Source organism: Colossoma macropomum, unplaced genomic scaffold (assembly GCF_904425465.1).
Source record: "Colossoma macropomum unplaced genomic scaffold, Colossoma_macropomum, whole genome shotgun sequence".
In the NCBI taxonomy this organism is placed as follows: domain Eukaryota; kingdom Metazoa; phylum Chordata; class Actinopteri; order Characiformes; family Serrasalmidae; genus Colossoma; species Colossoma macropomum.
The window spans coordinates 30,933,362-30,950,385 of NW_023494789.1; the positions used below are offsets into that span (position 1 = coordinate 30,933,362).

Sequence of the window (17,024 nt, forward strand, 5' to 3'; positions counted from 1 at the left end):
GAGGATTAGAAAATGAAAAATAATAAAAATCCTGTATATTTTGTAAGTGCTATTCTGATGAACTGGCCATTCCCTGAAAAGAATACTCAATGGAAAGTTTTTGGCAGTAGGCTAATATTTCCATTGCGGCTTTTAAAATGCCTCACAACGGAAAGCATGCACCACAGTGCCTCATTTAAACAAGGTGCAGTTTTAGGCTAGCTAATTTGTTAAATCAGTAAGGTCACCAAAAGAAAAGATGACCATTAACCCCCTGAAGAATGCTTCTTTACTTAAGATGTTAAATTAGTGTCATCAACTGCATTACTGTTTCTGCATGCAAAATGGGGCAGTTTGATTTTAGCTGCTTAGGTCTCATCCCAAAGAGTATCATTGCACTGCTGTTGACCTCTATTCTTCCACACTTTTCTGCTCCAGAGAATGTAGCAAACCTAGCTACACCTGCCAAAAAACTGGAGCACGTCATCCGCCTGGCAGAGTTAGTCATAGAGGTTCTCCAGCAGAATCAGGACCATCATGCCGAGGTGAGCAAGGCTTCCATTAATTTCTTTTATTGTCCCTACTCCTCTCTATGCAGCCAATGTCTCAGAACTTGCTATGAATAGTAGATTTCCTCTTAATAGCAATTGCACACTTTGTAACAGCGCAGTTTGTTATATTAAACTTGATGGACATGCTGTCTTATGATCCAGTCTCTTTCACCTTCTGTTTCTGGATCTTCCCTTTACAAACAGCCTCAAAACATGGATGTTTATCTTTGCAAAATACAAGGCAATTGCCCTGGAAAAGCACAATGCATAGACATGTAAAATGAAAAAAATTAGCAAATGGGGTGGACAGGAGTTTTAAATTTAGTGCATCATAACAATTAGCCAGTCTGCATGATTCATTAGTTGTTTACATCCACCAAGTGGTCAGAAATATCCATGGTTGGCATGACTACAGTACATGCACTTTATATTTAGATAACCCGTGGTCTTCCTGAGCTCTACAGATTTACTCTATTTTTTTGAATATGCTTAACAGGCTGCGGTCACAAGTACAGGAGACCAGTCGGTACAGTATCCATGTTTCCTTCCTTTTTAAGTCCTCATCACATAGTGTATCTTTCCCCTTAAGCATGTCAAGTCACGCTAGGGGCTTTACTGTCATTTTTGGGGTGGGTGAATGGGGCAGTTAGTTAAAGTTGAGCGTGGAACTGATGAGATGACTTCATTTGTCTAATACATCTGTGAAGGTGTGAAACCCATAAAAGGTATTATTTTTTATTGCTGTGAATCATGCTTGAGCAGAGCATGGATGCTTAAGAAGCTTATATTAAGAATCTGAGCAATATGTGCCAGAATAACAAGGTGTAAACAGAGGTCCTCCACAGAAGAATCCAAAATATCCCTTTGATCTTTATAATTCCCTGAGTTCATCTTAGTATCTTCTTTCCTAAGCCATTTGCACATACGTCACTGAATATTTCCATGTCTTTCTCACCGCTCAATCCATCCTTTGGGCTTGGGCAGGGAAAAGAGGTATGTGAGCAAACTGAATGCAATGAATTAGCCCCTTTGTTCCCTAAAATGGTTTGTGCATGAGCTGTGTGGGGCCTCTATTCCTGTAATTCCCTATTCCTCCCAGTATGGGGAATTTTAACATTGTGTCTGACTTTGGTGCGTCCCAGTTTGCTAGCACTGTCTCTGTCCAGTCTCTCCTGGAGAAAATGTTTGTAAGATTTGCATTCCAAGTTTCGGGGGTTGGTCTGGTGGAAAGTTTTTCTTTTTCCAGGGGGAATGTATATATATATATATACCACTCCATCCCCTAGTTTTGTTATCCTAGCCTTGTCCCAGTTTGCCCTGTCAGTTGCCCCCTCCTGCTAGTGTTTCTCTGCCACTCCCTTCCAAAGTTGAAGTCTACTTTCTCTCTATACACTTGAATCCAAAATCACATCCTAGCTGCTTCCCTTGAACTTTTCTAAACTATTTCAAATAAATAAGCTCAAATATGAGGTCATATTTGTCGTCTAGCTAAACATAGGGCAACATTTTTCCATATTGTAAGAAAGGATTTGGGGAAGGATCTTGGAGTTGATTGGATTTGACATCGCTACCCTTTCTATTTGTGTGTCTGGTAGAGCTCGGCCATATGCGTTGCCCTGCTGCCCAAGCAAATGCTTTGTTTTCTGTTCATAATTTAAGATGTTGGTCAATGTCATGTACTCAAAGGTTAATTGTGGGTAGGCCAGGTAAGTGAAATGGTAAGTTTAGACCTAGTTTATAAACCCAGTTCCAGCTGAGTTTATCTTTTGGGGGGAAAAATATATATGGCTAATGGAGTGGGTTTGCAGGATATAACAACGAAACAGCATGCTACCAAAGGGAAGGATTAACCTTCTCAAAGGCTGATCAGTTCCCTGAATGACTTTGCCACTGGTCAGGTTTTTTTTTCTTTTAGCAAGAAGAAAAGTAATTGATGCCAAGACTGCACGCAAGTTGGTTCATCTGAGAGAGCATACGAGCCTTTTCCCACCACCACAGATCAAAAGAAAATTATTCATTCGTACCAACAAAGAAAAACTATTTCTGCTCTCATACATTTTTTAAGAAGCTTGTTGCATGCTTGCAGTCTTAGGCATGCCAGGTTTTGCAAGGTTGCATGATGATGAGACACATCCCCATCCTAATGGCAGGGATGCAGTGATGTGAATGGTTGAACAACTACATCTTCCATCTGGAGAGCGAAAGCATGCAGCGATTTCTACTTCACCTGCATGAGAACTGCACCTCTTCTGGCATCTTGACTCAACTGATTGTAGATTTGCTGTAAATGAGAAACAATCCTTGTGAAAAACAGTGATTTCTTCTTACATAGTAGCACATTTGCAACACAAGACTGGCAAAATTTTGGTAATTATGATACATGCAGATGTAGTCTGTTAAAAATGAAAAAAAATATTATGTGTATATATATATATATATATATATATATATATATATATATATATATATATATATACACACACATATTAAATATTATCATAGTTGCTCTTATAATAGCTCCTAAATAATAGTTCCTCTTATTTAAGGGCCATCCACATGTATGTGTAATCTCAATATATTTGTGATTGACGTTTTGACCTCAGAGGGTAATGTATCTAGCTAATCATCTGTCATTCATTCTGTTAAGTCATTAGGCCAGTGCCACCCTATTATTTTACGCAGCATAGAAACAATTTATAAAAGAATCTGAAACGTGCATGTTTTTTTCTGTGTTGCAAATTCACACAAAAATTAACTAGATTTTGAGGTTCCTTAGACTAAACCAATCATCTGTACTGGTGTAAACTGGTTAAAGGAGTGCCATATTTTTAAATATTCACTACAATATTCATCTTCCCTATCTACAATATTTAATACAGCAATAACACCAATGTTAATTTAACATAGTACAGTGTAGGCACAACAGGTCTAGACTCTAAGTGAAGCAAGGGGTTCATTTAATGCAGGTGATTTTTAGGTGAGGCCACATTCAAGTGACTCACCAGTTTAGAATCTGACCACAAATCTTTGTGTTGCAACATTCCTAATGAACTCTTTTAATTTTGTGCAACTTATCATGGCAGAAACCAGTTTACTCCCTGTCCTTTGGTTAGATCACCTCATCTCTACTCTAACTCTGTCTCTCCCTCTGTCCTTTTTCCCCTTTTCACTCCTTGGTAAACAAGGCCTTTGCATGGTGGTCAGATCTGATGGTGGAGCATGCTGAGCATTTCCTGTCCCTCTACGGCGTGGACATGGACGCAGCTCTAGAGATCCAGTCTCCTGAAAGCTGGGACAGTTTCCCTCTCTTCCAGCTCCTTAATGACTTCCTACGAACTGACTGTAAGCATCCCTGTACTAGATGCAATTAACTGGTGTATTGGTGACGCTTGCAGTCGTACTTACTGATTGTGTAAACAGCACACACAAGTCATAGATCTTTGGTTGAATAAATCTTAGATTGTCTCTTTCTCTCCCCGTAGACCATCTGTGCAATGGAAAGTTCCACAAGCACCTGCAGGACCTTTATGCCCCCCTCGTGGTGCGATATGTTGATCTAATGGAGTCCTCCATCTCTCAGTCCATTCACAGGGGCTTTGAGCGCGAGTCATGGGAGCCTGTGAAGTAAGACACCACTTCCTGCCCGCTCTACATCGCTGGGTGTGAATGTGAGGCAGGGTCTTTCGTGACACAATCATTTAGAGCCACTAATGCCCCAAAGAAGCAGTATTGGCAAATACTGAATGATACATTTCATCCAGTGTTTGGAGGCATCATGAAACACATGCAGTTAGCATTAAGCAACTTCAGTTATGTTTTCACTGATGTCCATTTTCGACCACGTTTAACTTTCCAACAAATCACAAAGTTCTAGGATATATTTAAATCATGTTGTTTTTTAATACAACAATAGAACTGTAACTGGGGGTCTAAGTAAGTCCAAGCAGATTGACCTTTTTCATTGATCTCTGTTCATCATAAGCAGCGAGTCACCAGAGCTCATTTTAGTCCAAAAGAAACCTTGCTCTGTCAGGCTAGACTCCAGTCAATGCCTTTCATGTTTTCATCTTTTTGTTTTGTAAACTAACCCTCATAATGCGTGCTTGAATGAAATAGGATGCCTTTTATGTGCTAATCAGTTCTTCTTTCTTTCCTGCCTCTCTGATTTTGCTTTGCATATTGATTTTACCATTTCCTAGCTGGATATAATTCTGTTTAGATGAGGGGTTGGCAAGCTTTCTTTTTAACCCAGTCTCATCGATATTTTTTGAACTAAAGAGATGCTCCTCTGAACCCTAATTTGTTGAATGACTGTCTAGAGCTGACGCATAAGCCTACACAAAAGGAGTTTATACCCTTTTAACCATACCCCAACAGTACCATAGAAAACAGCTTTCTTTATTTGTTTGTCTTCTACTTGTGTGTTTTAAATTCTCACCGCTGGCTGTTTAACCTGTCAATCTGCTGTTTGTGCCTGCTATTGAAATATGCTGCTTCTGTTTCTTTATTTATCTGTATGTATGTGCTTTTGTCTATATTATCAGTCATGTTTCTTTTTACTGTGGGTCCTCTGTTTCAATGTTTTAGAGACCTTCCCTACATTTAACAACTGATTCTTTATGTCTGCTACTTTCGGATGTCTGAAAATGGCCTTTTCCTTTATATAGTTTTTCTTACTTCTTGTTACTTTCTTACTGTATGTCTTACATTGCTTTTTTGCAGCATTCCACATTGCCACTGTTATGGATTTTTGTTTCTTTTTGTCTGTTTCTGCAGGAGTTTAACAAGTAATCTGCCCAATGTGAATCTACCAAATGTGAACCTCCAAATTCCCAAAGTACCAAATCTTCCCGTGCCAGTAGCAGGACTATCTGTTAACCTTCCACAAATGCCTAGCTTTTCCACTCCATCCTGGATGGCTGCTATTTATGACTCTGAGTGTGTATTCAATGAGTTTACATCAGATCTGATGAATTCAAAATGTACCCCCTTGGCATGAAAGTGTTCTCCTGAGGCTGGTTAACTTTGGATAAAAAAAAGTAGAAAATGTTAAGGAATTTTTGAAAACAGACTTTGTACTGGCTTGAGAAACATGGTTAAATTGCTTTAAAAAACCTTCTAACCACATCATAGCTCATAGTTAGGAACTGACAGGAGTAGTTTAAACAAAAGGATCTGTGTGGGGCCTGGGAGCATAAAAAACACTCAGTCTACTTTTCTTGTTATCATGCAGTCAAAACTAGTCTTGGGACACTCACTGAATACGGTTTATGTCTTGCTTATTTACTGCTTTCCAATCTAAAGATATCATTTATTCATTTGTATCCATCAGAAAAATTATAAATAGCAGTATTTTATTGAGGTTAGTATTTGGTTGCCTATTCCTTCTGTTAGATGACAGCTTGTCTTCTAGTCTTGGAGTTCATGAGTTTGCAGAACTGATGCTCACTGGATGGCCAGAGTGTGGCAGATTTTGAACACTTTGTCTCTTTCGAAAACTTCAGCCCACTTTTCCCACTTGATTTTGGAATTATTAATGTACATTTTGTTACAAAGGGACTATATTTTTTGGACAGATTAATTAAATAGCTATAGATGAAATTGTGTACTTTTGAATGAAAGGGTACAATTTCCATATACAAATTACATAATTCAAAAATACAAATGATGATAGAGGTGTCCCAAGACTACTTTTAACACCATTTATAAATATATCTGATTCTATTATTTTTGAAAAAAAAGAGAAAAGAAGTAATAACATCATTTAAAGTAAAGTGAAAATAGATTGATTACGCTTTGAAGTTGGCATAGAAGATTGACTGAGCTCTAAGTTTGAGGTTGGAGCAGTTCAGATAACGCCTATCAGGATGATTTCATGAAGGCACAAGCGTACCTTAGTGGTTTAAGTGTATTGCTAATGTGGTTGGACATAAGCCAGTTTGTTCACCAGTTGTTGTTTTCATGGCCAGAAATCACTGTACTTGCACTGACATTGCAAGGCGCAACAGGAGGTATGACATTAGAAATTCTCTGGTGAAACAGTAGTTTTGAACCCACTTTGGTCTAAAATTGTGCTTGTTACCACCTCCTGTGCGACCCACTCTTAGCACAGAAGGAAGGCCAAAATTGTGTTTTCCTGACTTCAAGTAAAGGCTTAAAATCTTGTCCCATTTATTACAACCCAGTTTCATGGATGTACACTTTTTCTTTCACTCCACTTCAGTATAAATAGGCTACTTCATCCAACTGCTATCTGAATAAAGCTAACAGCAGTGTTTGTCAAGCCAGCATAATCAACATTATACTATATTCATATTGTATTGTAATGTAGAAAGCGGTAAATTATTTGTATTCTAAAATTAAAATAAACAAAGAATCTGTGCCTAAAGAAAAGTTCAGCAATTACTGCCTTTCAAGTCATTTTCATGCCAAGAAGATTGCAAGGGGTTTGGGTCAAGCCCATGTTGTTTGTTTATTTGAAATGAGAACTGAAAAGCTTTTCATTTTCCTCAATGTGCATGCCATTGAGGTGGGACTGAGGTGGTGAGATCTGGATTGCAACCCAAACCTACGAACAGTCAGCCCTAAGTCTCCCTGCTTCCAACTAAGGAAAATTTCCCCATTCAACACACTATCTGCCTCTAATTCCTAAGGTTAGGACTGCAGTTGAAGTCACTCATTTGTGTTCTTCCAGAACCTTTTTGAGTTTATGACACCCAGCCCTTCATAAGGCTGTTTTTAGTTCTTTTCCAGATAGTCTCTCATCAGCTCATATAACATTACTGACCCCAAAATGAGTACATCTTAATCATGCGGAGACATTAGGGTGTAGGTGGTCCTTGACCTTAAGAAACCTGTAGAAGCAGCATCGAGTAGCGGACCTTTGACATCTGTGGTAAGAAATCCATTTTTAGAGGATCCATCCAGACTTTCAGGTGGAGGGGGTTGTTAAAGGGTCATCAGTGGGTTCAGGTTTGTTTGAAAGGTGTCAGTGGGTGTGGGTTGGTGGAACTCCCTGCCTGGTCATAGACCTCCTGCTTGGTCATATTGTATTAGAAGAAAATGCTCTGAAGCAGTCTTCATGTCAGCCTGCAGCTGGCATCCAAGGCAGGAGAAGTTAGCCACCGTTGAGTTTAAACATCAGAGTGGTCTTCAAATTTTCATACCTGCATTCCACATTCCGTGGTATGGACCATAAAATCGACAAAGATCTCATACTAGTAAAGTCTTGATATCATAACTCTCATGTAACGTAGCAAAGCACTGTGAACCAAAATCTAAACAGCTATTGACACTGTTCATATTCTGTTACTTGGCTTTACCCCTACCAAGATTGGCAATAGCTGCTTACTTTTAGAAACCACAGTTACTCTTATGTTTCAACTCTGTGGTAGCCTACCACCCCCCTCCCTGACCCTTACAACACTCCTCCTCCTTCCGTCCCATCTATCTCCACTCAGGATGGCAGCGTCTTCAGAGTTGACTGCATGGTGTGTGTTGACCTCTGGAACTCCGTCAGCCTCGTCGGGCATGGGTGGTGAGAGAGAGCCTGATCTTTGTGTTTCTGTTCATCCTCTGGGCTTTGCCCTACTCAGTTAATGTAGCCTTCTCCATCTTTCACTGAAAATGGTGGTCCATGCAAATCAAACTATTTGGGGCTTCAGAACTGTTCGTATTGCTAACAAGTAATTCAGTAGCACTAATGAGACAATGGTAGGGCTCTAGAGTAGTGAACTGGTCACTGTCAAAGTTGTTGCTCAGCTTATGTAGATATGCAGCTTTATGTGTATGAAAGCAGGTTCCTGAAAACAATCTTAGTGACCCTCCCTCTACATGCCTTCTCTCACCATGACATTCCCAAGCCCCTTTCCCCCTTTCCCTAGAGAAATGTGACCAATCAAAGTGTGCATGATTCCAGGCCCTCTCAAGGGTGAATAACCACGCAACTGTGCGAGGTTATTGATGTGTTTTGGAAACACACCTGTCCATTTTACCATACACTGACTGATCATGTGAAACTTCTCCATGTGAATTAAATACACTGGTATGATTCACCAGGCCTCTGGGCCACATGTCAGTGCATGGTTAAAATAATCAAAAAAATGTTATGAGTAGTCATGGTGATATCTCTACCTTTTTATTGCTGCTTCTACTAAGCAGCCTGTTGGGAAAGGTTGTGACCACTGACCTCTGACGTGTTACTGTGCCTGGCAGTAATGGCTCGGGGACATCAGAAGATCTGTTCTGGAAGCTTGATGCCCTGCAGACGTTCATCAGGGACCTACACTGGCCTGAGGAGGAGTTTGCCAAGCACCTAGACAACCGTATGAAGCTCATGTCCAGCGACATGATTGAGTCCTGTGTTAAACGGTATGTGTATGTTTGGTGTGAGAGTTAAAGGGGTTAACCATAGTATAACAAAACCTCACTCAGCGATAGCACAGTTAGCATCTGTAAAAGTTTAAACATAATCTGCATAACATCTACAGATTAAATCCAACCATCAGTCACGTTAAACCTTACACAAATGAGTTTCCATTAACCATCGTGGACAGGATCTCTCAGAATGCAGACTCCTGATATAAGGTAAAGCACCCAGAGAGCTTTACACTGTGGCCCAAATGCACTCATGACTTTTTTTGGTTCCCTCTTTGCTTTAGCACAAGGGCAGCATTTGAATCTAAGCTGGCCAAGAGTAGCCGTTCAACAGACTTCCGCATCCCACTGTCCTTATGCACCATGTTTAATGTGATGGTGGACGCCAAGGATCAGTCAGCTAAACTGTGTGCCATGGAGATGGGCCAGGAGGTAATGAGAAGATCTGTCTGGTTTGTTTCTTTAAAAAAAAAAAATAATATATGAATATAAGGTTGGCAAGCATACATCTGTGATTTGCCTCTCAACTTGGCATCACAAGCTAAAAAAATGTTCTACTGAGGAACAAAGAGGAACAACTAATAACGTTTAGGCCATACTGCTCATCACACTATATTATCAGCTCCCTACTGACTTCCTTGTACCAGCATCTTATACCTGAGTGTTCAGTACCAACCACAGACAAAGAAATTTGAATGCTTAAAAATCAGTGTGACCTTTCTACTTCCTGACATGAACATCACATCATGACATCACTATTTCTCGTTATTTACAATTTCTGATTTTCTTTTCTTCTTATTGGTCCGTTTACACTGAATATTAGAAATGTATTGTAGAAAGCAGAACAGTGTGTTTAAATCTTGAGGTCTTATATCTGCCATACCATCTGTTTTCAAATGTGTACGATATAATGATTTACTTATGTCTTCAAATCTGTTTTTACTTTTTAGAAACAGTATCACTCTAAAATCGATGACCTTATAGAAGAGAGTGTGAAGGACATGATTAATCTTTTGGTGGCTAAGGTAATTTTTAATTGAATATTTTGTTGGATATGTTGGTTGAATATGTATTTTGAGTTGTGTTGTTGTATGGTCACTCACCTGTTTTAGATTATATGTCATATTTATATCATTTGTACAGTTTGTGGCAATTCTGGAAAGTGTTCTAGCCAAGATCTCCAGGTATGATGAGGGAACTCTGTTCTCATCCTTCCTCTCCTTTACGGTGAGATTTAGTTATTTTCTCAGATGCTGTTATGGTTTTACTATTATTACTATTATTAATCTAGAAGCTATAAACCCTTATGTGAAACTTCTATTTGTTTTCAGGTGAAAGCAGCTTCAAAGTATGTGGATGTCCCTGTAAGTATTAAACAAATTTAATTAAAAATATTCAGCTCTGTAGCTGGCTCCTCTTTGTTGTTGTTGATCGTCATACAATGAGTAACTAGCTCCCTTTGCAATCTCTCCTCTACAGAAACCAGGAATGGATGTTGCTGATGGCTATGTGACCTTTGTTCGTCACTCTCAGGACATACTGCGAGATAAGGTCAATGAGGAGGTGTATATAGAGAGGTTATTTGATGTAAGTAAGATGCCGTCTCCTCCATGCCTAACAGGGGAGGTTCCATCCAAAATGTGGCAAAACAATGGGGCATATGAGGGATAAGTCACATTTTGAGTGCTGTGCTCTGAATCGTTCCATCCTGACAGATAAGGCCAGTCTTTTCCCGAGGGTCTCGCTCTCTCACTCCTCAGTGTCTCATTGCTGTGATTTCTCGTTCAGCCCTCTGTGCTCTGGTGTTGCATTTGCCACAATGAGTTGCACCTTCGTGCTATGATGTTGCGTTAGCTACTGTTTGTTGGACCTTTGTGCTCAGAGCTCACGAGGCAAAGTGTCACCACCACCACCAAGTGGATTATTCAAGACAGTGCTCTCAAAGACAGTGAATGAAAGGTGTGAAGAAATTTATTGCCATTGTTTTCCATATTAATAACTATTTCTATAGGAATTGGATGGGATTCAGGTGTTTGTCTACAGTGTTAATATAATGTTTAGCAAAGGTATTAGTTGACAGACTAACAGTATTACTGATGAAAATGATGGCGTACACTGGAGAGCACTGTTACATTCAGAAATAATCCTTTGTGAATCATTTTGTGACTTGGTGTTGCACAATTGTGTCTGTGTGTGTGTAGTGGGAGGTTTATTGTGTGTACAGTAGATTTGTGCTGTTTTCATGTGTGTGAGTGTGTGTGTGTGGGTGCGCGTGTGTAGAAAATAGAACAGTGTGTTGAAACTTTTAGAGAGTATGGTCATTCTGAGTTTGTGGTTGCATTTTGACAAGATGCAGCACAGTACGGTAAGGTATATGCAGTGTGTGTGAGAGCTGGAGAGCAGCATGTGTGTGGTGTGCCTGAATTCAGTGTGTAGGAGAAATGCGGTGTGCTGTGCCTACTGCTTTTCCTGTTTGTGTCATGAACATGTGACAAGCATTAATGACGCATGACTAATGGATCTGCTTGTGTTTCTTGTTCCTTTTAAACTACAATTGCAATCCATTGAGTCATTTAACCGTTCTTTTAGCTGTAATTTCATTCCATATCAGACTTTCACACATGAGGTTGTATGTCCTTGGTATGTTCTCCAACCAAGCACAGATCTTTTGACTAATTAGTTATTAGGGGTGTAACAATGCATTGTGACACTGTGAAATCACAATGCAAAACTGTGACAGTGTGCATAGCAGCGAATGAACATTTTAATAATTATGCCATCTAATGCAAGTCATGTGAGCTGAGTGTATTGCTACACCCCTATTAATCATATTATTTTAATATATATAATATAATGGCTCAGGGTATCCATTTTTGCCCATTTAAATGGACATACACTATGGGCTGGTTTCCCGACCAGGGATTAAGCCTAGTCCTGGGCTACACAGCATTTGGAATGAAAAGGAAAATAAAGTGACTAGGCTTAATCCCTGTATGTAGAACTGGCCCTATATGTCCAAAAGTATCTGGATACTAATTAGTGAATTCGGCTACTTCAAGGTGCAGTCATTGCTTACACAGGCGTTCCATTGAGCACACACACTTGCTATCCATAAAGAAAGAATTGCTAATAATATGGAACGCTCTGGAACAGCCACATATGAGCCTAAGGTCACCATGACCAATGCTAAGCATCAGCTAGAGCGGTATAAAGTTGTGTTTGTGATCTAGAGCTAATCATTCAGCATTAGTACCTCACTAATGCTCTTGTGGCTTAATACACTCCAGAAATGTTCCAGCATCTCTTGTAAAGCCTTTTCAGGAGAGAAGATGCTGTTACTGCAGCAAAGGGGGAACAACCTCCCTATTAAAACCCTTGATTTCAGAAGAAATGCTAGTTGAGCAGGTGTCTGAAAACTTTTGGACATATCCAAATGGATTATATCTATACAAGTTTGCAATCTCTAAATTATTGGGAGACATTAAAGGACCTACAGCCTTTCATTTCCCAAGCTGAATATCACATTAAATCCATAAAAGCTGTTTCCCAATCTGCATACTTGCATTCCCTAGGTGTATGTGTGGCTCATTTTTTGGTATTTTTAGCATGCACTGTGATACTAATTATATTCGACAAACAAAATGAGGTTTTCTCATGTAGCTAGATCAGAATAAGTTATGTTGTTGCAGTGATTAAGATAAAGTAAGACGTGAGCACTGTAAAGATTTTGTTTATGCCTAAAAATGGGTTTTATCACACAAAGTACATCAAAAGCAAATTCATATATCCCATATAAAACTGTTAAATAGCTCTACTGAGTCCAGTATAGGGACTCAGTGCTGGTAGATATGTGAAGTGAAAGGAGGCAAGCATGCATATTTAAAAACAGCTGATGTCTTACAGATCTCTCACAAGTCATACTCATCTTTTCAAGTTATCTCTGTCAATTCTATTCATATTTTAACATCACTTTCTATTCTCTTCTATTCTATTCTGTTCTATTCTATTCTATTCTATTCTATTCTATACTTTCCATCCTCAAGACAATACCACCACACCCTCCTTTTATAACAAAGTGGAACTTATCTCTAGATGTCCTACTGTTTGATCACATTCTGTTGAGTGGCATGATTTCTAATCAAATAATCTTCCTGTGTACATCTACTAGCATGACCCACCTCCTAAAGTTTCCACGTCATACACACACACAGCTCTCTGCCCCACCCACTCACCTGCTCCTTCTGCATGCACTGCACGCTCCGACCAATCAACTGTTTGAAGTGGACATGCAAGCAAACAAATCAGCCAATCACCAACCAAATCACCAAACAATAAACAACTCGGCCAAATGTAAATCACCAATCTAATCACTCTTCAAATTAGCAAATCACAACATAGGTTTGTCAATTCCTGGTCAAAGCAATCACTGATCATTCCTATAATCCACTGATTCAGATAGCCAACTACTGCTGAGTTCTGGTGTCAGAATTATTGGAAGAATCAGAATTTTCACTTGAATTAGAAATTGGAACAACTGAGGATTTTACTCAGGTTTCCATGTTGTAATGTGTAATAGTGAACATCATTCAAACAGTAAAAGACTGATTAGCTCTCCTATCTTAAACTCTTAGGTAATCCTAACCCCTCATGGAAAAAACCCACTTCAAAATGCTCAAATATGCCGAGTCACTCCACAGAATCCTGTTACTGTTTTTTTTTCTCTGTAAGAGATTACAACATCATCCATTACACAACACATGTGCTGTTCTCTTTGAACTATAAGTAGAATGTATGGCATTCTGAGATTTCAAGAGTTCCCAAAGCACATTGTCTTCAGATTCGCATTTTAAGTATATTCGCATTTATACAATATAGCAGAACAGAAATGGTTTAAGATAACAGTACAAACCCTCTTTGCCTGCAGATTCCTCTCACTCTCACTTTTATATATTGATTTCCAAGTTTTATGGTTATGATCATACTAAAGTTTGCTGCTTTGACTTGAAAATGTTCTGTTGGATTTGGGGATGTATGTAAAATATTTGCATTTTAAGGTTAATAGCATGGATAAATGCTTTCATTTCAAGGTTTTGTTTATCACATTCAGCATAGTTATGTTAAAAGACTGGCAAAGGCCAAAAAAAATAACATGAATTAATCTGAATTTATCTCTTTACTGTAATTGTGGACATTTTAAAAACACAACAGTTCTGCAGCTGGATTTAGGCCTACCTTTAAATTTTTAATAATCTTCAGACTTCTGATCTGAACATGCTCGTTTTAACTCCCAGACTATGCTGTATATATGTTAAGAAAAATACAATTCAAGTGTTTATTATGTTGTTAATTATGCAACACATTAATGCATGATTTATGTACTTTTTTACAGATGGTCATATTGCTGGCTCTGTAAATTAATTTAAAATGGCCTGACTAACCTAGTGCTAAGTGAGGGTGTGATTGTGTCTTTGTTGGTATGCACTTTGTGTGTTTTGTGTGTGTATGTGCTTGTCTCTGCATGCATAATGGTGTATATGTGTGTGTGTGGGTGTGTGTGTGCATGTGTGTATGTGTCTGAGAGTGGGCATACGTGCGTGTGAGTATGTTAGTGTGAATACAAATATTTATATTTATATATTTATGTCTACATGTACGTCTAGACACTCTGGTCTCTTGCATGGGTTTGTTCGTGTGTGTGTGTGTGTTGCTGGAGAACGCTGTGTTTGTGTGCATTGCAGCAATGGTACACAGCCACCATGAATCTCCTGGGGACTTGGCTCACTGACCGAATGGACCAACAGCTCCATGTCTACCAGCTCAAAATCCTCATCAGGATTGTAAAGGTACTGCGTACAGGGAAAATTCACCTTTTTTTTAAAAAAATTGTAGAAATACTGTAAGTGCTGGGAGCTAAGCATCCTAATCTGCTTCAGGTCTTAGGTTTTTTCCCTATTGTGAGGTTGTGTTATGTTGTAATGGTGGGCAGTGTATTGTCTGTACAGGCATAGAGGCTGTAATGTCATTGAACAGTATTGATTTTAGCACTGTTTATAGACAACAAAGCTTAGTTAACAGCAATGTAGTCTTTTGCTGCCATTTCAGATTGTTTTCAGTTTAAAGTGCTGTGTATGGTCCCTGTTGATATAATTAGGGCTGGGCAATATATCAAAAATACAATCTGAGAATACTTAAAAAATACTATCAGAAACATTGAATATAGGTTCACTGCATTAAATTAAATAAGACTAGTTTTTAATTAAACATGCAGTTATTAATGAAATATGCAGTCGGTCAGTGTTCTTTAAGTACTGGTATCCACAATATGCTCAGAAAAGCATATTGTGGTGTGGATGTCATTTATAGATTTTTGTTTAATTAAATTATTTAATTTATATGATACAATATTGGCACACTGCCCACCCCTAGTATAATTTTAAGATGACACAACAGAACAAACTGAACAGGTCACTCCAAACAAGTCAGTTTAGTGTATGCAAGACATTATTTTAGCATTGAGTAGCAGTGCATGAAAAGCATTGGTTAACCTTTATTAATTCTAACTGAATGTTCTCTGATGCTGTGATACATTTGGAAAATACTATAATATTTTCACTAGGACGTTGGTTTGTGCAGATAGGATACTATGTGGCTGCGCACGTTCAATAGAATTTGACTTTTCTTGCACTTTGTAGAAAAAATATCGAGACTTTAGGCTGCAAGGCGTGCTTGACTCAACACTGAACAGCAAGATGTACGATACGGTACGGAACCGGCTCACCCTGGAAGAGGCAACCGCCTCGGTCCGAGAAGGAGGCATGCAGGGCATTTCCATGAAGGACAGCGACGAAGAGGATAAGGAGGATGATTAAAGCACCAACCCACCAGGTGCCCTGCCCCCACCAACCTGGAACCTACCCCATCCACACCGCCCTACCCTACCCCAACTTAGCCTGGTAACAGAAGATGCATGTACCAACTCTGATTACTCCAGTTAGCCATTCTAGGACCTCCCCATCAGCTCGAAATGCCCACAAACAGAGCTAAAGTCAAGAAAAATCTAGTAATTATACTAAAAAAGAAACTTTAAAAAAGTTACAAGAACATGATTGACAATTTTAGCTGTGTGATGATATAATAAAGAGTTAAGAAAAAAACTACCAGATTTTTTGGACTGATTTATTTGGGAATTTCTTTCTATGTGTTCCTAAGCAATATGGAGTACCATTTGTTTGACAATGTCGAGTGAGATTATTAGGTGTGTCCCTGTCCAATGCGATAACATATATGGCGCTTCTTTGACGTACTCTTACATACATTAATGGTACATTGTCGTGAAGATGAGTGTATGGATCCTTTCCTTTGTCTTGTCTGTTTTTAAAGTGGATGCCAACTGCTTCAAAACTGAAAATGAACTTCTGTATTTAAGTTAAAAGCTGTTAACTGTAAATGTCCTCTGTGTCTGCACACTTTCATAAAGATGTACCAACTTTATTTTATTTTATTTATTTGTGCTGAGGCTCTGTGACTCTTCTGAGGATCTTATGTTGCAAGTCACCTACAAGGCATTGTCTCGCATTCATCTTAAAACTAAAAAGAATTGGTATTCTAGAACGGCAATATCCTCTTAGCTCCATTTTGATATCTTATTGGAGACGTCTTTTATTTAAATGTCAGAAATGACCACAAAATAATATATTTTTCTTTAGTTTAACTTTTACAAAGAAAAAAGATTTCTTGCTTTTCTTGTTTTCTTATTAGAGATATTCGTTTTTTTATTATTATTTACGTAGCCAGAGATACGTGCCATTTTTGGGGGGGTCTCACTATTGTTTTGTATATACGAAGCTGTATATTGCATTCTGAGCCATCGCTGCATGCCTGTGGGTTCCACCTTCTCCAACAGCTTTTTGTTTTTTTTTTCTGTGTCAGTTAGCTGGTGGATTCATTCTTGCGTTTGCCTTATCAAAGCCAACAGTTGTTATATGCAAGAGCTGTGGCCTCTCAATAAAGATAACTGTATAAATACATCATTTGCCTCTGTTTGATTTAGAAGTTCAAGTTGGCCATTTCATTGTCAACAAATTATCGTGATCATTTATTGTAACTTTTTAAACACAC

The 17,024-nt window shown here is 38.7% G+C and overlaps 1 protein-coding gene across 9 annotated transcripts in view; it reads left to right on the top strand.

Moving 5' to 3' along the window:
• Positions 1-16,060, top strand: part of cadpsb (Ca2+-dependent activator protein for secretion b) — a 102,027-nt gene extending 85,967 nt beyond the window's left edge. For 4 of the 9 annotated variants that reach the window (XM_036570954.1, XM_036570945.1, XM_036570946.1 and 1 more), the window contains 14 exons: positions 418-524; positions 1,027-1,056; positions 1,515-1,523; positions 3,716-3,872; positions 4,013-4,154; positions 5,307-5,468; positions 8,745-8,900; positions 9,191-9,338; positions 9,857-9,931; positions 10,050-10,133; positions 10,238-10,270; positions 10,386-10,493; positions 14,645-14,749; positions 15,599-16,060. In XM_036570954.1, the coding sequence (XP_036426847.1) occupies positions 418-524; positions 1,027-1,056; positions 1,515-1,523; positions 3,716-3,872; positions 4,013-4,154; positions 5,307-5,468; positions 8,745-8,900; positions 9,191-9,338; positions 9,857-9,931; positions 10,050-10,133; positions 10,238-10,270; positions 10,386-10,493; positions 14,645-14,749; positions 15,599-15,775 (1,493 nt within the window). In that variant the 3' untranslated portion in view covers positions 15,776-16,060. The remainder of the gene's footprint in view (positions 1-417; positions 525-1,026; positions 1,057-1,514; positions 1,524-3,715; positions 3,873-4,012; positions 4,155-5,306; positions 5,469-8,744; positions 8,901-9,190; positions 9,339-9,856; positions 9,932-10,049; positions 10,134-10,237; positions 10,271-10,385; positions 10,494-14,644; positions 14,750-15,598) is intronic. The other 5 variants (XM_036570950.1, XM_036570951.1, XM_036570952.1 and 2 more) reach the window with 2 other exon arrangements.
• The last annotated feature ends 964 nt before the right edge of the window (positions 16,061-17,024 follow it).